This window comes from Abramis brama (assembly GCF_963993115.1).
Source record: "Abramis brama genome assembly, chromosome: 5".
NCBI classification, from domain to species: Eukaryota; Metazoa; Chordata; class Actinopteri; order Cypriniformes; family Leuciscidae; genus Abramis; species Abramis brama.
The window spans coordinates 27,491,796-27,514,408 of NC_139967.1; the positions used below are offsets into that span (position 1 = coordinate 27,491,796).

The 22,613-nt window shown below is 37.2% G+C and overlaps 1 protein-coding gene across 1 annotated transcript; it reads left to right on the forward strand.

Annotated features, from left to right (window-relative positions):
* Window positions 1-10,760: 10,760 nt before the first annotated feature.
* Window positions 10,761-15,976, forward strand: aqp3a (aquaporin 3a). Its single transcript, XM_084115470.1, has 6 exons — window positions 10,761-11,025; window positions 13,616-13,742; window positions 13,858-13,995; window positions 14,086-14,210; window positions 14,795-15,012; window positions 15,128-15,976. Exons 1-6 carry the CDS (start codon window positions 10,918-10,920, stop codon window positions 15,297-15,299), a joined length of 888 nt encoding a protein of 295 aa, XP_083971596.1. The 5' UTR covers window positions 10,761-10,917; the 3' UTR covers window positions 15,300-15,976.
* The last annotated feature ends 6,637 nt before the right edge of the window (window positions 15,977-22,613 follow it).

The following is a 22,613-nucleotide window of genomic DNA, read 5'->3' on the forward strand; positions in this document are numbered from 1 at the left end:
CTTATTGTTGTCATATCATTTTCTGCACTGCACTGTAGGCATTAATAGGCAAAATACCATGTTTACAATCATTCAACAATGTATTTGCATTTTCATTATATTTTTTAGATTTGCATTACATATTCAGAATCAGTCACATTAACTGTATTCTACGATGTTTGTGTTTTTTTGCAAAAAGATCAGCAAATTCATCTAGATTTAAGGCCTTTGCCCTCCTTGACTCAATACTTAGAACACCTAAATTGCTTAATCTGTCATTTGACATTGTGGACCTGAGATAGGTTTTCACCAGCTTTAGTGCATACAATATAATATACAATTAAATTATGCTTATTTTAAATGTATTGTGCAGGCTAGGTATAAAAAATATAGGAAAAACCATGATAATATGAAACGCTTCAAAACAGAGCGCACAAAGCGCGTATGCGCATCGCGGGTGCAGAATGATGTGCTCAAAGCAACGTGGAGTCTCAGTGTGCAGCGCTGCGCTGCACAAGTGCGCATTTAAAAGTTCACGGCACAAAGCGAAGAAATGTCGAGCGCACAAATCCTAGTGTAGCCTATATCTGTCCAATAGTTTATTGATAATTTGTTTCTTCACATAGTGAAGTTTTAAATTCCAGTTATTGTGCGTTTGATGCCGATTCATAGTCCTTGTGGTGTGAACAGGCACACGGTAGCGAGTCGTTTTAAAACGGCAACAAACATAAAATACAAATACACAAAATAAAGTAATTTATGCAAATCCACAGCCTTTTATCTACAGATCAAGCATTATAATGTGAATATATCATATTGGAGAGAGTTTTACCGTGCAACCTGCTGTACCGGACGAGGCGCGCGCGCTGTTTGAATACTGAATGGAGAATGATTGACAGATGAGGGAAAACGAGTTTCCATAAACTTTAATTTAATGATGTAAATAGACTTCTGTTCCTCACATTAAGCTATGGAATGGCCCTCGTCGTCACCCAAACTCACGTGAAAAAGAGGCGCAGAAAAGCGCGCTGTTTGCATCCCTAAGTAAAAAATACTCAGCACCATGAGTTTGTTGATCATATATTTTATCCTTTTTCAAACTGCCACAAACTAACAAACGGCCAGGTTAAGATTAGCTGATCTAACGTTACACTTCTGTAATGCATTTAATACAAATACAACATATTAACAACTCTACTCACAGTCACCTCTTTCCTTCTTTGCTTTAACTATAATATTCGCGCAAAACGTCCACCAACTTCTGAATAGAAAAAAACCTGCAGATCCTATTTAAGCAGTCCCTCTAGGGTTACATTTGTGTTCCGTGTTGCCACTGTCTAATAACGGATGTGAAAAACAACGATAGCAAAAAATAGTTTTGTAAAAATGATTTCACACCCACATTTAGGGGGGCCACAAGGGGGTCCAAGCTTGTTGTCACAGGGGCACTGGCCCCCCCTGGCCCCCCTCGCCCCCCTCTAGAACCGCCACTGACCCTAAACTGCTGAGATAATTATACAACGCGTGCCGTAGACTACATGTCCGATTCGCGAACTAATGATTCCTTTGAACCGATTCAGTTTAATGAATGGTTTAAACCTATGGTTTAAACAACTGACCTGTCCAACACTGAACTCACGAGACGTCTGAATTGGTGTATAAAAAATCTGTAACACTTTACAATAATGTTCTATTTATTAAACTATTTAACTACATTAGTTAACATTTAATATTAGTAAACTGCACTTCTACAACATTGTTAATTTCAACATTTAGGCTATAGCCTTATTGAAATCAAAAGTTGTACAGTATGTGTTAACATAGTTAATGCACTGTTGAAGTAACATTACCAAACAATGAACAGCTGTATTTTTATAAACTAAGATAAACATTAATAAATACAGAAGTATTGCTCATGGTAAGTTCATGTTAGTTATTAGATTCATTAACTAATGTTAACAATTCAAACCATATCCTAAAGTTACAAACAAATCATTTACTCTAATTTAAATATTACTCTGATGTTTAAATAATTTAAAATGAGAATGTAAGTGTGCTTACCCCATATTTGTTTGTAAGAAAAAATTAGATTAGATTTCATTTCATATCGCAATATATATCGCAGAAAAATAAAATATCGCAATGTCATTTTTTCCCAATATCGTGCAGCCCTACTGGGAACTATATTCTCAGAAGGCGAAGCACTGCTACTTGGGCGGAGTGATTTGCTCGCAGCACCTGAGAAGCCCCGTGGTGAGGAGCAGAGAGTTCCCTCAGAGTTGGAGTAAATCACTTCGCAGAAATAGCGGTGCTTCGCCCAGTATGTATAAGGTTAGAAGATGGCTGTGTCTCATGTGACCTTGTTATTTGTACACGCTGTGACTATACAAATCACAACATGTAAATAGGAAAATGTTGGGGTTATTTTGTCATTGGGAGCAGTATGCTAGCTGGAGCAGTTTACCTCCAGTCTTTGTGCTAAGCTAACGCTGGTGTGAGGGTGTTTCTAATACAACGGCTGTGGGAGTAACAGTAAAAATCTAGTAGCCTAGTCTCTCATTCACTGCTATAGAAGTTTAATCAACTATTACGACTTAACGCTTCTGAGAAACTCGGAAATGTGAAAAAGGTGTATTGACTCATGTACGATCACACCGGTGTGATGGTCAGTGCATCACGTGATCAACTGCTAAATTCAAATGTGCTTTCGGGCATTGGCTGGCGCTGAGCCAGAGACAGGCGCACTCAGAGCTGTCAATCACATAATGTTTATTTTAGGTTTCAAGCATATTAGTGAACAAACTCCATCACACACCTGCAGGTGATAGGTGCGTAGGATAACAAGACCAAATAGGTAGGTCGTTTCAGCAGATAAGGAACTCCCGCACACTATCTTTACTTGCAATTAAAATGAATATTTATTAACAAAGTTTCGGTCACACGACCTTCATCAGGAATATACAAATGTTCAAATTCATCTCTTTTAAGATAAACACATGACCAATCAACAGAGCTCCATCTGTAAACAATTAAGCTCATTTACAATACATAATTAACACCACATCATAAACAGTTACAAAATGTGATAGTTACAACAATCAGCAAAGATCCACCTGTAGGTTAACAAGATCATAGAGAACACATAATCAACACGTCGTCATCAAACAGCATCAAATTGTAATTCTAAACAGTTACAACAATCATCAAGGCTCCATAGCCACTAAAACTCATTGAGAATTCATAGTAGAAAAAACACGTCATTCAAAACAGTTAAAAAATATCACTATAACATTACATTAAATAATGCTTCATCGTTCATACCCCTAGGTGATAAAGTTTGAAGGGTGTAAATCCAAAAAAGTGTGCGTCTCTGTGGGAGCAATTCAATGTCACCCCCTCTAGGTGGCAAACTTACTTTTTCAATCCCACAAAAGCGTAAAGAGGTTACATCGTGATTCAAAGTTAAAAAATGTGCCGCAACTGGATAATTCATATCTTTTCTTCTGATAGAACTCTTATGTTCACTAATTCTTTGTTTCAATTGACATAACGTTTTTCCCACATAACCTAAACCACAAGGACAACGGATCAAATACACAACATGAGTAGAAACACAAGTAATCACAGATTTGATGTTATTTTTTACCAGTTCTAGGATGACAAAAAAATTATGTTTTAAATGTATTATTACACTGAGCACAATTCCCACAACGTTAATTGCCCTTAGGACTAAGTAAACTCTGAAAACGAGCATGTACCAAGCTAAAGGAGGATGCCGAAAAGTTTCGCTCAACTCCGGATCAGAAGACAACAAATGCCAATGTTTTGTAAAAATTGATTTTATCATGTACTTAGGTGAATGCGTTGTAATACAAGTAAAAGATATACTTTCTTGCTTTTTTTGTATTTTTTTTTTTTTTTTAGCAATTCTGTCTTTTTAAAAGCTGTGTTAAATGCTTCATCAACCCAATCTGAAGGGTAACCTCTATTAAAAAATTTATTTTTTCATAATATTCGATTTCTCAATAAAGTCGGAATCAGAATAACAAATCCTCCTCAATCTATAGAACTGACTCTTAGCCTAGGCAGTCCTTTTTAAAAAAAAAGTCGGATGAAAACTGGTAGCGAGTAAAAGTGTAAGTAAAAGTCTCTTTAGTAAACAAAGTTGTGATCAAACTGCCTTCGTTCTTCTGTACCCACATGTCGAGGAAGTGTAGGCTACTCTAGACGAATTAATTTCAGAGGTAAATTCCAAGTCGTCAACAAAGTTATTCAAAAATGTCACATTCTCGAGCCTCATCGTGATCACCCAAAAAAATACAAAATATATCGTCAATGTATCTATACCATTTGATGATCCGTGAATAGAAAGGATTATTTTCTGTATTCAATACATAACTCTCCTAAAAAAAACACAAAAAAAAAAAACACATGAATAGATTGGCATAGTTAGGGGCAAAATTTCAGACATGTAAATTCACATAAGTAGCTACTAAAAAAACAATACATTTAGAGTTTGTAAAATACACACTGATGTCTATGGAAGAGGCAATAATAATCCTTTCCATTATAATTAGACACGTTTTATTCATATCAGATACACATTGTGTAAGTAACTTTAAAGTTTAGGCTACTCTATTCTTCTCCCAGTTCATCAGCCACTTAGCCTACTTTTATGTATTTCTGGAGAAGTGGATGAATTCATGTGTTGTAAATCCAACAGATCCGATTCTCTGAACTGCGTCTGCGGCACAAACTTAAAGGGTTAGTTCACCCAAAAATGAAAATTCTGTCAGTAATTACTCACCCTCATGTTGTTCCAACCCCGTAAGACCTTCGTTCATCTTCGGAACACAAATTAAGATATTTTTGATTAAATCTGAGTGCTAGATCAGTACTCCATAGGCTTCTAAGACACTATAACTTGCTGGCCCAGAAAATGTATTAAAGACATCGTTAATATAGTCCAAGTGACTACAGTGGCTCAATCTTAAGTTTATAAAGCGACGAGAATACTTTTTGTGCGCAAAAACAAACATAAATAACGACTTTATTCCACTTTTCATTTCCTTCTCTCTGGGCCTCGAGTCTTTTCACGTAGTGTTTAAGCGTAGCGCGTCTGTGTTGCACGTCACCACGTAGGCTCACTATTGGGCGACGCTGGTCAGAATTTTCATTTTTGGGTGAACTAACCCTTTAACATGGCGGCGCCCATCACGCATACAGCTCAACTAACGCGATCCGATTCTCTGAACTGCGTCTGCGGCACAAACTTAAAGGGTTAGTTCACCCAAAAATGAAAATTCTGTCAGTAATTACTCACCCTCATGTTGTTCCAACCCCGTAAGACCTTCGTTCATCTTCGGAACACAAATTAAGATATTTTTGATTAAATCTGAGTGCTAGATCAGTCCTCCATAGGCTTCTAAGACACTATAACTTGCTGGCCCAGAAAATGTATTAAAGACATCGTTAATATAGTCCAAGTGACTACAGTGGCTCAATCTTAAGTTTATAAAGCGACGAGAATACTTTTTGTGCGCAAAAACAAACATAAATAACGACTTTATTCCACTTTTCATTTCCTTCTCTCTGGGCCTCGAGTCTTTTCACGTAGTGTTTAAGCGTAGCGCGTCTGTGTTGCACGTCACCACGTAGGCTCACTATTGGGCGACGCTGGTCAGAATTTTAATTTTTGGGTGAACTAACCCTTTAACATGGCGGCGCCCATCACGCATACAGCTCAACTAACGCGATCGTTATAAAGGTGTTTAAACAACAAAACAGTTCCACTTGCATATGACAATCGGAATATCAGATATTTCACGCCATAGCTAACAAATTTGTGAATATTTTGAATAAAAAAGGAAAAATTACATAAAAGCAGATCATCATTCATTCAGTGCTGTTGTTGCTGCGGTGTGTCACGTGACAAGCAATGACGCGTCACCATGGAAACCATAAAGTGACACATTGGCTGCGTTCAGCCCCGACAAAACGTTGCACAACGTTTTTTAAACAGAAACGGTGATGCGTTGAACACACTAGCTGTTTCTCAATACCAAGTACGCAAAGTTCGGACTTGAGTCCTTGGTAGTTCAGACTTGACAAGTTCGACTCAGGAGAACGACTCCCGAGGACGGGAGGACGCAAGTCCGATAATTCTGAAATGGAACAGCGGCGTACTTGATAGCGTCACTCAGCTCGCTCTGGCTACTAGCCTACGGTTATCTCTTTATGCATATCTAGGCTACAAATAAAACAAAATATGTTATAAACCGCCTCTTTTCATTTTCATTTAAAAAAATCTTAAACATAATGGCCACACAAATGTGGTTCAGGCAACGCAATTGATTATCTTCACTGCATATTTATAACAACACGAAATATAAAGCACAACCCTGACTCTTGATGAATTATGAGTAAAAAAAACATTATAATATTGATCATTAAAACTAACATTTAGCAAAAAGAGACAGGATTGTGTCATTTTATTTTATTATATATGTAGTGAAGAGAATGTAGGCAACATGTAGGCTATAATAAAATATTTTATATGTTTTATATAGGCTATATATAAAATAAAATGACATAACCTTTTTTTGTTAAATGTCAGTTTTAATTTAAACAACTACATTCTCGCCTGAAATACTCTTAAAACTACATTTCGCGACACAATTACAGCAGTATTTTTAAATTACGCGGAGTTTCTCCTCTGCTATTGACGCTTGCTTTGGTGTGAGATGCATTCTGGGATACCTGGCTGTCTCGAGTTCGCACAAGTCACCTCTCGATGCATCCTCGGTAAAAGGGGCGGATCAAGAACACATCCGGGGATTTGAACTGGACTTGGATAGATGTGAACTTTGAATTGGAACAGTACTTGGGCAGTGACTGATGACGTTTCACAAGTCCACAAGAACACAAGTACAGACAAGAACGCATATTGAGAAACGGCTACTGTTCTGATGACGCAAGAGTTGCAACTATGGCAGCTGAGAAGGCCATTCTTTGTGTTCTTTGTGAAGAATTTTCGGAGCCTGATGTATTCGGTATAAATATGTATTTAATACTACAAAATATGCCCGATGTTACAGTTACTGCACTTGCCGCCCAGAACAAAAGAGAACATCCCAATCGAGTGAAGGGATTGCTGAAACTGAAATGGAAACACACATCTTACCTAATTCAGACTAAAACACATCTATTTAGCCTCACATACTGACTTTATTTGTAGTTCATACTGTATTAATACCCTGTATTTTCTTTCTCATTTTTAGGAAAAGCACTTAATTACCATTGTTTATTTCTATACCAAATGTCATACACTTGCAATGAAGCTAAAAACTACATCATTATGTTGATATCCTATATTTTTACAATAAAACTTACAACAAACATGTCTTCTAATATCCTCAGTTGTTGCGTACCGAGCTGCATCAAACACATTGTAAATTACTTTCCTTGAACCCATTGTGCGAGTTCACTTTAATACCGCGTGCTTTATATACATGTTGCTGCTGATTGGACTGCAGTTCTGACACACCCACCAAACAAGAGAAAACGTATCTCAAACCCCGTTGCACACCGGTGCACGCCGTTTCCAGGAAACATGACGTTCAACCCGGAAACCGTAGCAAAACGTTGCGCACCGTTTTGAACTTGAACGTGCCCATTCTAAATAACGGGCGCCTTGAAAAACTGATGCTGGGGGGTCAGCCAGAATATTTTAAACTTACTATTTCTTATCTATCTATCTATTCAAAAAATCAAACGCTTGCTTCGTGGAGGTTTGACTTGTTCTATCCAACTTATTTTTCAGGTAAGAATAGTGCGGCCATTTGTAATTTTACCGTGTCTGGTTTCCGGTGTCGGTCGCTTCCAGTTATTTTAAGCAGTAAGTTAAGTTACAAAACTCTCGTTATGCGTCTTGATATTGCAAACTGGTATTTCTTACCATATTATTTTATTGTTATTCTTCTCGTTATTTCCCTATAGCGGCACATTTACAGAAAACACCTTACTAACGCAACATTTTTCAATGTCCCCCCCATTTTCCCGCGCCCCTGGCCACACCTGCTATGTCTGGATACACTAACGTTACGGGTTGAAAGTTTTTTAGCTTGTTCCAGCCTGTCACAGCCCTCTTTAGACAGTAAACAAACTGTCTCCCAAATTGCTCTACAATGCACCGATTGCACTCATTGCCCTACAGTGCAAAGTCTTAGAAGCACTAGGCTATGCACATGAGCAAGGTAAAAAAAAAATAACAGGACGATATGTGGCTCATTATTCCATCCCAATTTCATAAGGAGCTGAAGTGTTATCCTTATGCTGTATATCTTGATCACATCGGAAGTGTCCCCCATTTGGACAGGATTCCGTAGCTGCACTTGCATGGACTTGCAATTTGTACCTGTAGGCTACAGGGGTGCATATTTTGTATCAGTTTCTGTTCATAAATTGTGTCATTCATGATCATTAGTCACATATATTGTAAAGGTACAAATGTAGACATATTTTATTAATTTTACTCAGTTCAAAATCAGAAACTATAGCCCTTTTGCTACACTCATTCACCAGTTATCTCACAAGAAAACACTAACTGCTTAAAATATTAAGTGAAAATACAGCAGTGAAAGCCAGTGTTGCTGTTCAAATTGGATGAAGAGGCAATGGAAGAGAAATGAAAGATGAAAATAAATGATGTAAAAAAAAAATAAAAAAAAAAACCTTATGCGAGTGTGGATTAGAACCCCGAACCTCTGACACGCTTGGTAAAAGTTCTGCCACTAACAACATATATTAGCCCTCAGTAAACGAAAAGTTAAATCCAATATAAGCTACTATTTAAATATTAATTAAATATTATAACGATTGCTGGACATCGTAATGTTATTGTAGGCTACATAGGCTTGATTCATGACAATGCTCTTTCAAGAATCCCCTCCCCAATTATTTCCCTACAGCGGTATTCCCTCCCTCCCTGTGTACTGTTTTTGCTATATGCTTTTCATTAAGAATAATAATGAACCCATCATTCAAGCAATTGCTGCCCGAAACCCACCCCCTGGTGATACCGGTGATACCGGTATTACCGGTGTCGTCACACTTCGGTTAACAGTAAGGAAATTTCCTCACCATCACATCCCTAATTCAAGTGTATGTAGCTATAGCACAGTCTAACCAGATTGACTTGTCTAGGACTGCAGTAGCTTCGACACTTTTTATCTTTCAGAAAGTCTGTGTAGGAAAATGTGCTATAGCCAACAGAATTAAAACAGAATGAATGGCTACAGACCGACTGCATATTAGGTTGGGCAAGCTACAAAATCCTTTTAAATTACACCCTTATAGCAAATGCTTTAATAACGAGTTTCTTTAAATCTATAGTTACTTTATTTTTAAATGAAACAACTAAAGAGTGATACAAAAAAAAAAAAAAAAAAAACTGATATCAGGGAGTTTAGTAGGGCTCCCGTGCAACACGAGTATGCGTCATTTCTGTCAGGACCACTATCGTCAAATACGATCGACAATTAGCGGACAGTTCGGATTGGCGGGATGGTTTCGTTCTGACGAGAACTCCCTGTGCGTGGATAAGAGCAGGGAGAGCAGCGAAAACCCCCCTTAGGGTAAACAGAACAACCAACATGAATGTATTGCAGATATCATTAATGTCAATATTTTAATGGACAACATAATTTGAGAATTTAGTCTGAATCAAAGGGGAATCAGAATGCCAAATCCTGACTGGACGACAGAGGAGCTGGGGATGGATGAGGCTTATTAGCTCCTGAGAGTGAGAAACGCGATAGCTGCTGATTATACTGAAGGAGCGATTGCTGTGATAGGCATCGTATTCCTAGGTAGATGTGGATCAGCAGAATCAGCTGATGTGAGCTTGACTAACATCACCTGCCAGAACTAATGACTCTTGATAATTACAGACAGGCAATTGAATAAATTTGAATGCATAAAAGGTGTATGTAATGAACATTATTTGACATTTAGAAAAATAGCCTATTTGATCCACAGTGTGACTAATTCATTATTAGATGTGTAAGATTGCACACATAAAAGTAAATATTATAGGCTAGATTTATTTTGTATTAACTTTTTTTTCTTAACAGCTGTATTGAAGATATCACTGCCATCTGCTGAACACATAATTTTGAGGTAAACTACACTTTCTATTTGTTTTATTTTTTCCCCATTTGTTCAGAAATTTGCCACAGTCTAAAATTGTTAGTCTTAATAAAAAATTTCCATTCAAGTAAACATTTGAGAAATTTTGTCAAAATAATTCTCATGTTCTGCTGTTTAAATAATTTCAGAATATGTATGGCCTAATTGTAAATATAAATCTTTCAATATAATGATTGTGTTTAGATTAATTAGTGCCTAATCAGCATCATTGGTAACAGATTTCTTTTATGAATCATACTACTAAGCAAGTGACCCTGCCCGTTCCTGGAACCAGAGCCTTAGTCATGCTTTATGTTAACTCAAAATGAAACTCCTCTCCTACCACTGGCCATATCACTTTAGAGATTAGCCAAAATACTTCTAAAATGTTACACACAGGCCTTAATAGTGGGTGATGAAGTTTCAAAAATGCATCAATGTGAGAGAAAAGGAAGAAGGGGAAAGACATGAAGAACCTCTTCTATAATAGAGAGGAACAGCACAGGAATGCAGTGTGAAGGGGTGTGAGCATGAATAATACAGGGAGGGATCGAGGGAGTTAATGTGGTGTATAGGTGAGTGTGTGTGTGTGAGATAAAGAAGTGTGTAAGGGGGCAGGCCATGAAGGGCTGGTCCTGGTCCATCGTGGCTATAAGAGCAGAGCCCTGGCCTTCACATGAGTATACGTCTTTGAGGACATACAGGTTTTTTTCACACAGTCAGAGGAAGACATCCACACCGGGCTGAAAGATGGGTTGGCAGAAGGACATGCTGAATAAGCTTGCACACACTTTCCAAATCCGCAACAAGCTGCTGCGCCAGGGATTGGCTGAGTGCTTGGGAACTCTCATCCTGGTGGTAGGTATTTCTCCTTGATCATAATTTAGTCACTTAATCACAACATCTGTAGTAATAGCATCAAAGCTGAGGTCGGTAGAAGTTAATAGAAATGCAGTTAGTCATATGGTCTGAAACAGCATGTTTATGTCTCACATAATCTGTAATAAAAGTCAAAAATAAGATTTATTTTTTAGTGCAAAGTTACATGTAGAGCATCAGCTGTGGAATTGTACACTCTTGCTCTTCTCACTCAGATTGATGAAAAAGTCTAATGGGCACATGCAAGAACTCCCATTTTCCTTAAAGGAGAACTTTTATTTGACACTTTTATTTTGATTTAATGACACATCAAGGATGTTAAGAGGCTAAAAGCAGGTTTAAAATATGCCCCATTGAAGTCAACAGGGTGCACATTTTAAAAAGAGGATAACACTGTGTAGGCAACACCGATTTTTGACGTTGTTCTCTGTACTGACAGCACTCCAAATGTACAAAAAATGGTACATTTGATAGATTAATGCAAATTAGCATTTAAATCTGTTCTATTGTGCACACAGTGGTGTGGAGTCTTACACAGATCTTACATTAGCATGTTTTAGTTTACTGCAACTGGTCTTCAGTCCAAAAGACAGTTCAAAATGTACTCAAATGAAAATTCTGTTCAAATTGAAAAGTTACAAAAAAAGAGTCATCCAAAACTGTGAGGTTTTTTTTCTATACAATGAAAGTCAATGGGGTTGTTTGGATCCCTTTTGACTTTCATTGTGTAAAAAAAAATATATATATATAAGCTTTTATTGTATATGTATATATATATATATATATATATATATATATATATATATATATATATATATATATATATATATATATATATATATATATATATATATATATATATATTATTATATTATTTTTTATTTTTTTTAAACATTTGAAGCATACACGGTGAACCAATAAAGGAAGTGTACTGCATTGTATTTTATTGAAAGTACATATGAATGATAAATATGCCCTGAGGAACTATACTTAAAGGAAGTCATTTGCAAATAAACAAGAAATAAGGGTAGATATAATCTTAGTCCTGTTCGTGAGAAAAACAAATGCTTTTGACATGCATGTTAAACAGCAAAAAAAAGTACTTGAACATCCTCTATTTTAGTGGCAATTTTCTCTGTGACAAACAGCGCACATAAGAACTAAGTAATGCAGCTTGTATCAGGAAAGAAGCGCATACCAAAGCTTTTGATGAATAGCACTTGTTTCATCACTTCCATTAAAATACCACAATCCACGCGTGAGAAACAACATATGTTGAGGTTTAATGAATCATCTCAAGGCATCAAGCCTATATCATCAGAGTGCATTTGCCACACCAATAACAAGGATTCATTTTTTCTTATCCTAAACATGTAATGCAACCATATTTAGTGGCTAGATATTTATATATTCACCAGGATGAAAACATATTATTAACTTGACAGACCCACAATTCCCCACTAGTTTACAGTCAGAAATGTTCTCAAACATGGTGATAAACAGGATGTCTGGTAAATGCACCACACAAAGAAACCGCCGCTGTAAGAGATCAGGGCTGTGTGTGAATGACAGTCACATGAGGGGTATGAAATATGACTCTTGTTAAAGAGCACATTGACACCAAACTGCTGCTACAAAATGCTCTCAAGGCAATTATGTGATTTTACAAGCACTATAGTAAAAACTTATTTCAAGAATTACACATAGTTTGCTTTTAAGGTGGCCCGGGGTTATATGAGAGATAATACTTGAATAGAGAGGTCATGCGATAACTGGAACACTCTACAGGTGTGATGTTTGCTGTGTGGCAAAAGATATTCGATGTGCAAGTTACTTTGAACACCATCTTTGTCTGTGAAGGTCAGAATTGTAATATTGACTATCTGCAAACATTCTTCCCAGAGCAGAAACAGGAACCATTTCTCTTTGGTTATACAATAGGCTTACTGTGAAGAAAAAAAAGGTTAAATAAAAATGAATAACACAAGGAAATGTATCAGCATTTAACTGTCATAGCTGAAAAAGGTGATAAATTGGTTTTGTGAGATGCCACTTTTTAAGCCTGTGTTGACATTGTTGTGGAGATTTAAACTTATGAAAGCTCTTCAATGCTTCCTGGCAATTACATGACTTTAGTATAGCCTTAGCTTGAGTCTGATAATTTGATATAATGCCACAGGTATTTATTCACACTGAGGTGACCTGTCAAATGGAAACTTCAGCCACACGTCTGAACAGCAACTTGTAATTGCTTTTTGTCAGAAAGGACTTGTAATGACCTGTCTGAAATGTTCTATGTGAAAATGTGCAGACCAAGTCACTATAGATTTGTAGTGTTTCAACAAAAGGGAATACTTATTTTATTTTTAGCAGAGTTTGAAACTGCAACCTGCTATTCTCATCACCAGTTTAAAGTATATGTTGGGGCTCACAATTTGAATGCTTTGGAAGGCCTACTCTTAGATGGTAAAATTATTATTCATAGTGCTGAAAGAAATGGCACGCTTGAAACAATGTGTGGTTTCTCAAACCGTAATTAACGCATGTTCTTATTTCACATCACTCACAGATGTTTGGCTGTGGTGCAGTGGCTCAAGTGGTACTAAGTGGAGGATCTCACGGACGCTTTCTCACTATAAACCTTGCTTTTGGGTTTGCCGCTACCCTTGGAATCTTGGTTTGCGGCCAGGTGTCAGGTAGGCAAACTCCTCTAAAATTGCATCTTAAGCTGTTGTTGTGCATGGCTATAAAAACAGGACTGAGTTTTTATAAAAGATTCTTTGTGGATGAACTTTTTTTTTTCACCTTTAGGCGGACATTTAAATCCAGCCGTTACATTTGCTCTCTGCCTCTTGGGACGTGAAAAATGGAGAAAGTTCCCTGTGTACTTTCTGTTTCAAACAATTGGATCCTTCTTGGGTGCCGCAATTATCTTCACTGAATACCATGGTACATGTTACGCAATATTAATGTTCTTTCTTGACAAAAGTGTATGTCATGTTTATCTTTTCTGACACTTTACTTTTTTATTTTTTTTAGATGCAATGTATGCGTTTGCTGGAGAATCAAATATGTTGCTTGTATCTGGGGAAAACGCCACTGCTGGGATTTTTGCTACATACCCCAACCCTCATCTCACCCTCTTAAATGGATTCTTTGACCAGGTCAGTAACTGCAGCTTGTAACTAACTTAAACAAATTATAAAATCTCTCATTAAACCATCAAAGACATCCTGTGTAATGACTACATTTTTATTTGTAAATATTTCAATTATATAGTTTTATTTAATTACAGGGCACGACTATGAAATGGCATGCTTTTAAAAATAATGAAAATTGAATATTTGATGTAAATTAGTCTATTACTTAAGGGCACATAGTGAAGGTAAAAATAAACAAATACAAGGAAAAGTTTTTCAAGGAAAACATTTTTTTTTTTTTACCATCCCCATGTTTCAGTAGGACAGGGGTGTCCAAACTTGGTCCTGGAGGGCCACTGTCTTGCAGAGTTTAGCTCCAACTTGTCTCAACACTCCTGTTTGGAAGTTTGTAGGATGCCTAGTGAGACCTTGATTAGCTGGTTCAGGTGTGTTTAATAAGGGTTGGAGCTAAACTTTGCAGGACACTGGCCCTCCTGGAGCAGGATTGACACCCCTGCCTTAGGGGGTTCTGTAAAGTATAACGAATATATAATTTTTATTATCTTATATATTTTGTACATAAACCATAAATATAACCATCTTCCCAGGTGATAGGTACTGCATCTCTTATTGTCTGCATCCTGGCCATTGTGGACCCCTACAACAACCCGATCCCCCAAGGTCTTGAGGCCTTCACAGTGGGGTTCAGCATTCTTGTCATTGGACTCTCCATGGGCTTCAATTCTGGTTATGCAGTTAACCCAGCTAGGGATTTCGGGCCTCGTCTTTTCACCGCCATGGCTGGTTGGGGTAGTGAAGTCTTTACGTAAGCATATACATTTAATTCCCATAACATGAACATTATGTACTGTGCAACGCTTTTCAAGTTTTTGCTTCTGTCATTAAAAACTAATGAGACTTTCTATTTTGTTTTCCAAAAGTTTCGGACAGTGTTGGTTTTTGGTGCCCATCTTCGCCCCCTTCCTGGGATCCATTATTGGTGTGATTGTGTACCAGCTAATGGTGGGGTGGCACGTGGAGGGAGAGGCACGGGAAAAGAATAAAGTTAAGGAAGAGTCTTTGAAACTTAATGACGTCACCAGCAAGGATTGATCTGCGTGAATTCCATCAGCCCTCCGTACCATAAATCCACAGTCCCAGTCTATGGGTTCAGTGAATATGTCTTGTACCACATAAGACTCCCTCTTCTGTTTCAGAGCGGGTTCTGATTGTTTTGCAGGCCATCAAATGGACTTTAAATGCTGAACATTTCTAGATTTCAAACTTTTGTTAATTGTTCCATCAAACGTTGTTATTCAATTTTTATTTTTTATTTTTAACAATGATTCTTTTTTTTCCACACATCCTCCAGAAGGGAAAAAGGTGTTTCTTCAGCAACACGAATTATATTAATTCACTGTTTTGAAAAGTTAGTAACAATGTTGTGTAGTTCATCTAGTAGTAGTTCTATTAAAAACAGGTACAATACTTGGATTACAATACTCTTTTTTTAAAAAAATTGAAGTGTAAATATTTTTTTATTCTCCATTTAAAGCAGAATTATTTCCTATTACATTTTAGGGATTGCAACTTAACGTATGCATTTTAGGAAACATGTTACAATCAATAGTGTAGTAATCCTGACAATTGCATCATGACATTAGTCTTTAGACTGTGTCGTCATCCTCTTCTGTATGTGTTAGTTTCCTAACCAATATAATTGGGATTGAATATTTTGAAGCAATTTATTGTTATATTAATAAAGTTTTGTTTTTAAAAAGTCTCTCACACTGAAGTTTTGTCACTTTATGTTTAGTTGAAACCACCCTTTGTCGTTCCTTTGTCTTTAGGGATGTGCTCATTCATGTACTCCTCCAGGGGTTGTTGGTGTTAATCTACAGTTCAAAAAATGCCAAAGCCCAGTCATTATCAAAAACGTCACAAGATGAATTAAACAAGCCTAAGGCCTTATGACACAATAGGTATGGACCACTGGAGTCTTAAAGTATACAAAAGAGTAAGAACATTACCAGTCTCTCGGGTTCAAATTCATATTAAGTTTATTGGGAGAACATCTGGGTGTTCCACCTTCAAGAAAGAAAACAATCTTTAAAAGTGAACTAGCTTCAACCAAGCCACAACACGCCAGGTTAAAGTTCTCAGACCTCAATTATATCATTTATTATCCCTGCTTTATTTCCCAGAACCCTACAAAAACAAATTGTTGCTAACAACACAGGGTTGTTGACAGAGCAATAACTCACTTTAGTTACATTTCTAAAAGCAATTTCAAAACAAAGGAAGACCAACCTTCTCTACACTTTAAATTGGTACATTAATTTGGCTTGTAGATTGATGTGTCACATTGTGGTTGAGGGAATGAGGAGGATTCAGGCACAGAGTTCTATGGGCTTTTTATTTAATTTTAAAAACTCACAAACCAAGGCACAGTATGGCAAGGCAGGGAAGGACTGAAAACATGGGTAACACTACACACTGGAACATTAGACGACAAACTGGCACAGCACAGATAATGCAGAGAGAATAAATAGGAAAGCAAATGAGAAGGGTAACGTGGCAAATGAACTAATAACAAGATAACAGGTGGAGTCACATTAGACAGGGAAGAACATAGAAACAAATGTAAGGGAAGCCATGTGCCTCATGACATACAGGAGCACGTCACAAGCCGGGTGCCCAACAAAAACATACACGACCAAAAGCACATGCTGAGGGAACAAACACTCAAGCTGTGTGCTCACAACAGAAGACAAAACATGAATGTCTGGAGCTCGACCCTGAACCGAAACCGAAAAAGGAGTGCTGGAATGAGAAGGACAAGACGATTCAAGACTGTCAGGAACTCAAGTGATTTGATCTTCCTTTCTCCAGAATGTGATTACTACCGTTCGAAAGTTTATGGCTTTCTTTTTTGAAAGAAGCGCCTTATTCTCACCAAGGCTGAATTTCAGTAAAAACTGTATTAATTTGATACATTATTACAATTTAAAATGACTCTTTTCTATTGTAATATATTTTTATTAATTCCTGTGATGGAAAAGCTGAATTTTCAGCAGTCATTACTCCAGTCTTCAGTGTCATCCTTCAGAAATGATTCCAACATTTTTTATTATTATCAATGTTGAAAAAAGTTGTGCTATGTAATATTATTGTGGAAACCATGGTATGTTTTTCAAGAAAGTATCCATTTCTTTTCTTTTTTTTTATTCTTTTTTTAAATGAACGGTATGTAAACCTGAACTTTATTAATCATCCACATAGGCTACATGTTTTTTTGATATACAGTGTAAGTCAGATATATCAGGAAATCTTCTCATCCAGCTCATATTGCACCTTTACAAAACCCTCTCTTTTGAGTAAATATGACTCCCTTGCCATTGCGTCCCTTTTCTCCTTTGGGTACATTAGCACAGATTGCTTCTTTGTCCCTGAGGCACTTTCAGATACTGGTTTCATTTTTCAGCGAAAAAGACCACTTCCCTGCGACAGCTCCTGTCTTATTTTCCACTCAAACAAGTTTGGAAACAAGATGTGGGAAACAAACAAGTTTGGATACAAGATGATGGAAACAAGTTGAACAAGTACCATGACAAAAACATGCGCCCTGTTTAGACTAAAAGCTTATCTTATTGGCTTAGAGCCCACACACCTGCATGGAGATCTCCGAACACGAGTTTCATGGTGGGTACGGCACGGGTAAACTTGCATTTAGGGAATGCATGCCAACTTTAATGAGGTGTGAAATCTGCAGTTATTTCAGGGATTTTGCGATGTTTGGATTGTTTTATGAACATTTTGCTTGATAACACAAAGTATTGTACTTGGGTGTGGGGTTCTTACGTAAACAGGAATCTACTTAGCAATCACAGTGTAGGCCTATGTCCTAGTCCGAATAAATTTCCTGTGCACAATATTAGACCGACAGAGCCACACATTTCCCATGATGGCTGGCATGGGAAATGCAGAAAGAATTTGTTTTTTTGGTTTCTAGTTTGGTAAAATGATCTAAACAATAAATGATCTTCTTTCTGCAGCTTAAGACTGTTTTGTAACCTGAGACAGCGTAGACCTCAACTAAGAACGTGAGTGGTTCTAATAAAACGCCCAATGGGATGATGCCTCGTCTTTTCTTTTTTTTTCCGCAGAAACTTGTAATTTATGTGAAAATCCTCTTGAAAGACTTCACAGCTGGACCTATAATCACTGGCCTCAGTACCACATGCGATGTCCAAAAGAACATTATGTCTTTTCATCTTTACACTATGTGCGTAGTTTGTGAGGGATTAATTTTTTTTTTTTTTTTTTTACCTTGGTGAAACAGTAGGCTATGTTTTAGAGTGTACCTCTACAATATTCTCAAACAAACGTGAGCTTTCAATGCAAAATGTACAGGTCATGATTTAGTCGTGCTCTTTGAGGTCCACAAGTACTTGTAAAGCACATTCCCAAGTTTACTATGTTGTTTCCTGTTGTGATGCACCAAAAGTGCCTGAAGAAATGCTTTGTAAAGGGTCACTGCTTCTTTAGCTGGGAGGTAAAAGATCACAGCTCTCAGATACCTTAAAGATGCTGCCAACCCATATGCTACCCACATGTGGAAAGACAAGCTGAGAGGAATCCATACTGATAACACTTTTTTCAGATGTTTATAATAAATTGCGATCAGATCGTAACACCTGTACCTGATTTTAAATCTCTGGTGTTTCATTTTTTAGCAGGAGCGCTCTGTAATTTTTCAGTAGGCCTATAGCCGATTAAAGCATTGATACAATAATAATAATAATAAATAATATAGCATACTTTAGCAAATAATAATCAAAATGATGTGAATTGTATTCTGCACAGGATGATTTAAAACATGTCTAAATGACTCAAATTTTCAGTGTGCACAACCACTGAGTACCTTACAACAACAAAAAGGTAGAAATCAATCTCCTTTTCTTCTCCGATACATCAAAATAACTTGTCAGCATGCCTTTAAAGGATTTTTTTTTATCCTCAGGAAACATGACAATTATTTTATACAAACAAGGTCCTTTGGTGTAAGGGTAACAGTTCAGTTCATTTTCCTCCATGGTTTATCTGTTGCAAATATGACCACCTTTTCATAGTTTAAATGATCTACAAGACAACTGTTGTCAGCAATGTTGATCTGACTATTGTATGTTGGCCTTACATTGGCTTTTCAGATTTTGTGGCTTTAACTTTGTTCTAATGTGAACAATGCCTCTTTTTCATTTATGACCTTTTGTTTTCATCCTCAAACAATAACCTATTGTTGTTTCAGAGTTCCTTAGAAAAAAAGGGAAAAAAAGATGACCACAAATCAAAACTTTCCTACACGATAATTACGATGCACTTTTACTGTACATTCCTTACAAAACAGAGCATCATTTAGATGCTCTGCACATTTTCTTTTTTTTCTATTTGACTTCGTTAAGGGACTTTAGCCAAATTAAACAAATCTTTTGTAAGGAATTATCTGATCATCCCTCATTATTTCAGCTCCCTGGTGCATTTTAATGAAGCAAACTACGTGCAGTTGGTGCACATGACAATTATGACTAATTTCCATAACTGCATGCTTCTTGGAGGACAAGAAAAGGCTGTGATCAAAGATACAAATGCACAGCCAATGAAAAGAGGGCGACAGAAACGGATAGGAGCTCAATCAGTGAATCGGGTGTGGACATCCTCTTTTATCCTGATAGGTATCCTATGGGAGAGCCTCTGCTTATACAAAGAAAATTACATGCATTTCCCATGGCCCTGTCTCATGTGTGTAACGTATATGATACCTATATTTGAGAGCAGAGAGCTTGTGATCTACAGTATGTTGCACTTTTTGAATTCTGCAACACATTTGTTGGGAAACAGATGAAAGATTCTTTATAAATACTGGTATTTCAGGGACAGTTGTCACAGGGACTAAAACACTCAAGATTGTAGCTGTTGCATTTTTGGTTTATTTGCATAGCAGCACACTAAATTGAAATCTAAAGCAATGGTAACAGAACAATGGAGATGTAAGATATACATTCAATGGTATAATGCATAATGATGGCCATTTTAAGATATCTTTTCTCTGGAAGGTGTCTGCATCTGTCATGGCTCAACAATGACCTGGCCACAATCCAAATATATCTATAGTATTTGTTGTAACAAAATGATAATGATAATAAAACAAAACCAACCAAACACACACACACATACACAATTATTATTTTTTTAAATGTATTTATGCAACCTGCTCAAATACACACCTGCTTGCAAAAAGCTATCACACCCTATCACTTGCCCAGTCAAGTCTACCAAAATTTGTTATGTGACTATGATTGTTGCCAATATGCTTAAATGCATAACAAACCATAGTGCCAGAGTACCACGGCATTGCGGTGGAATGCAGCTTTCACATACTCTAGACCGTTCTGTGAGCTGTCTTATTGTGCTTCAAAGGTTTAAAATCCTTTTAGAGGCATTTATTTAAAAAAACATGGAAAAAAATGGTTTACCCTGTAAAGAGGTAAATAGTTTTTATTGTATGTTTTGTAGAATTTTTGTTTTTTGTTTTGTACGTATATGCTTCAAATTTCACACACACACACACACACACACACACACACACACACACACACACACACACACACACACACACACATTACAATCCCTAAAGATTCAGCACAGCACTGGCCTTGAACGATTCAGCACTACCACAGTACATGTTGAAGAAATCTTCTTAGGTGGATCTTCGCACCAATACAACAAATCGTCAGTTGTGTACCGTCCCCATGGATGTTTCGGCCTTTTATCACAGGACACCCTCAGCAGAGGCAGGCCCACCACAAGCTGATCAGACCTGGGTGTCTGATCTGCATGGCTGGTAATTTGGTGGCCCACACCGTATCCTTTAGTTTCAGCCACAGCCAGTGACTACTTCCTTCGGCGACAGTGGCAAGTTCCTTAATTACTTTCCGCTGGGCCTGGCCTCTGATACCCACGTCCTTCAGCAGCCTTATGATGGAACCGGCCCACCTGGACGCACCCTCACCTTCCAGCCCTGCTTCTCTGCTTCAGCTGCCAATAACTGCAGCTTCTTCCTTTCATAAGCCTCCCCGAAACCATAATAAATATTTATTCAATATTTTGTATGCATGTTGTGAAGTTGTGCCTGGAGTGTAAAACTGATAGTACGTGTTACACGTTTCAGTTGTATCTGTGTGGACATCATTATTGGGCAATTGGTCACACCAATCTTGCACTCATTAGAATTCAATAAATCACTATGTAACAAGTATTAACTATATTATTACACCCATTTTGTGGGTTTTAGTGGAAATGACCAGATGGAAGGAGCTGTCTCTACAACCAAGGAGAATATTGTTGAAATGGCTGGTCAATCATTTTTGGATATTGCTCATGTGTAGAATTATTTCAAAGCACAGTGAGACCACTACCATACAGAATGTAAAGGCACAGGGCTGGTCAAGAAAGACTATATATGAGCATTTTGACAGGATGGAAATCACCTGAATGTGGGACCATCTCAATTCAGCTTCTAAAGACATTCTTCTTTTCAACCTCCAATTTCATCTTGAACTGTAAACCAAGGGCTACTAAAGGGCTGGATTGAGAAGCTGGGGATGCAAGAAGCCAAGAGTGGAGGATCTGTTCGGAGATCAAATGTGTCTTTTCCAACATGATAATGATCCCAAACACACCACGAATGCAACAAAGTCGCAAGCAATGAAAGTGTTCGTGTGCTCAGCATTTTGAAGACTTTAAGTGGCCTCCTCAGTCCTCTGACCTTAAAGCCACTGAAACCCTTTGGGAAATTATAAACCTGAATTGTGATGAGTCATGCAGGTCTGCAATGAAGCTTAACTTTGGAGAGAACTTAAGGAGGATTGGAAAGAAGTTGCATGACAAATTCACAAAGTTCAGTGAGTCAATGCCCAGGAGAATGGCTGCTGTAATCAAAAACAAGGGAGAACCAACAAACTATTAACCTTTTTTTGCATAATACAATGAAAGTCATATTTAATTATATGCTGGAGTTTGCCTTTCTAGCCAAACAATTTAATTACGTTAACCAAGTTTAGTGTATTTTTTCCCAATGTAACATACCTGAAGTGTCATTAAAAGCAAATATTATGCAAATTTCCCCTCCAGACTGATCACTACTGTATATCAAATACTTAGTTTAGTTATCAAATTAACACTGATTAATAAATGTAATCAAGTACATGTCCTACATGTGACATGTATATGACTAGTCTAAAGAGTGAGCAAAATATCAAATACTTTTCAAAGAAGTGAGAATGTGCAACACCATGGCTTTCCTGCGTGCACGTCAACCTTACATTTACTTCTCTCTCCTCAAAATATGTATGCTTTACACCCTAACAA

Coding starts and splice junctions, on each gene's coding strand:
- aqp3a (XM_084115470.1), top strand. CDS start 10,918: ATGGGTTGGCAGAAGGACATGCTGAATAAGCTTGCACACACTTTCCAA. Junction 13,743..13,857: donor GGTTTGCGGCCAGGTGTCAG/GTAGGCAAACTC, acceptor TTTCACCTTTAG/GCGGACATTTAAATCCAGCC. Junction 15,013..15,127: donor TGGGGTAGTGAAGTCTTTAC/GTAAGCATATAC, acceptor GTTTTCCAAAAG/TTTCGGACAGTGTTGGTTTT.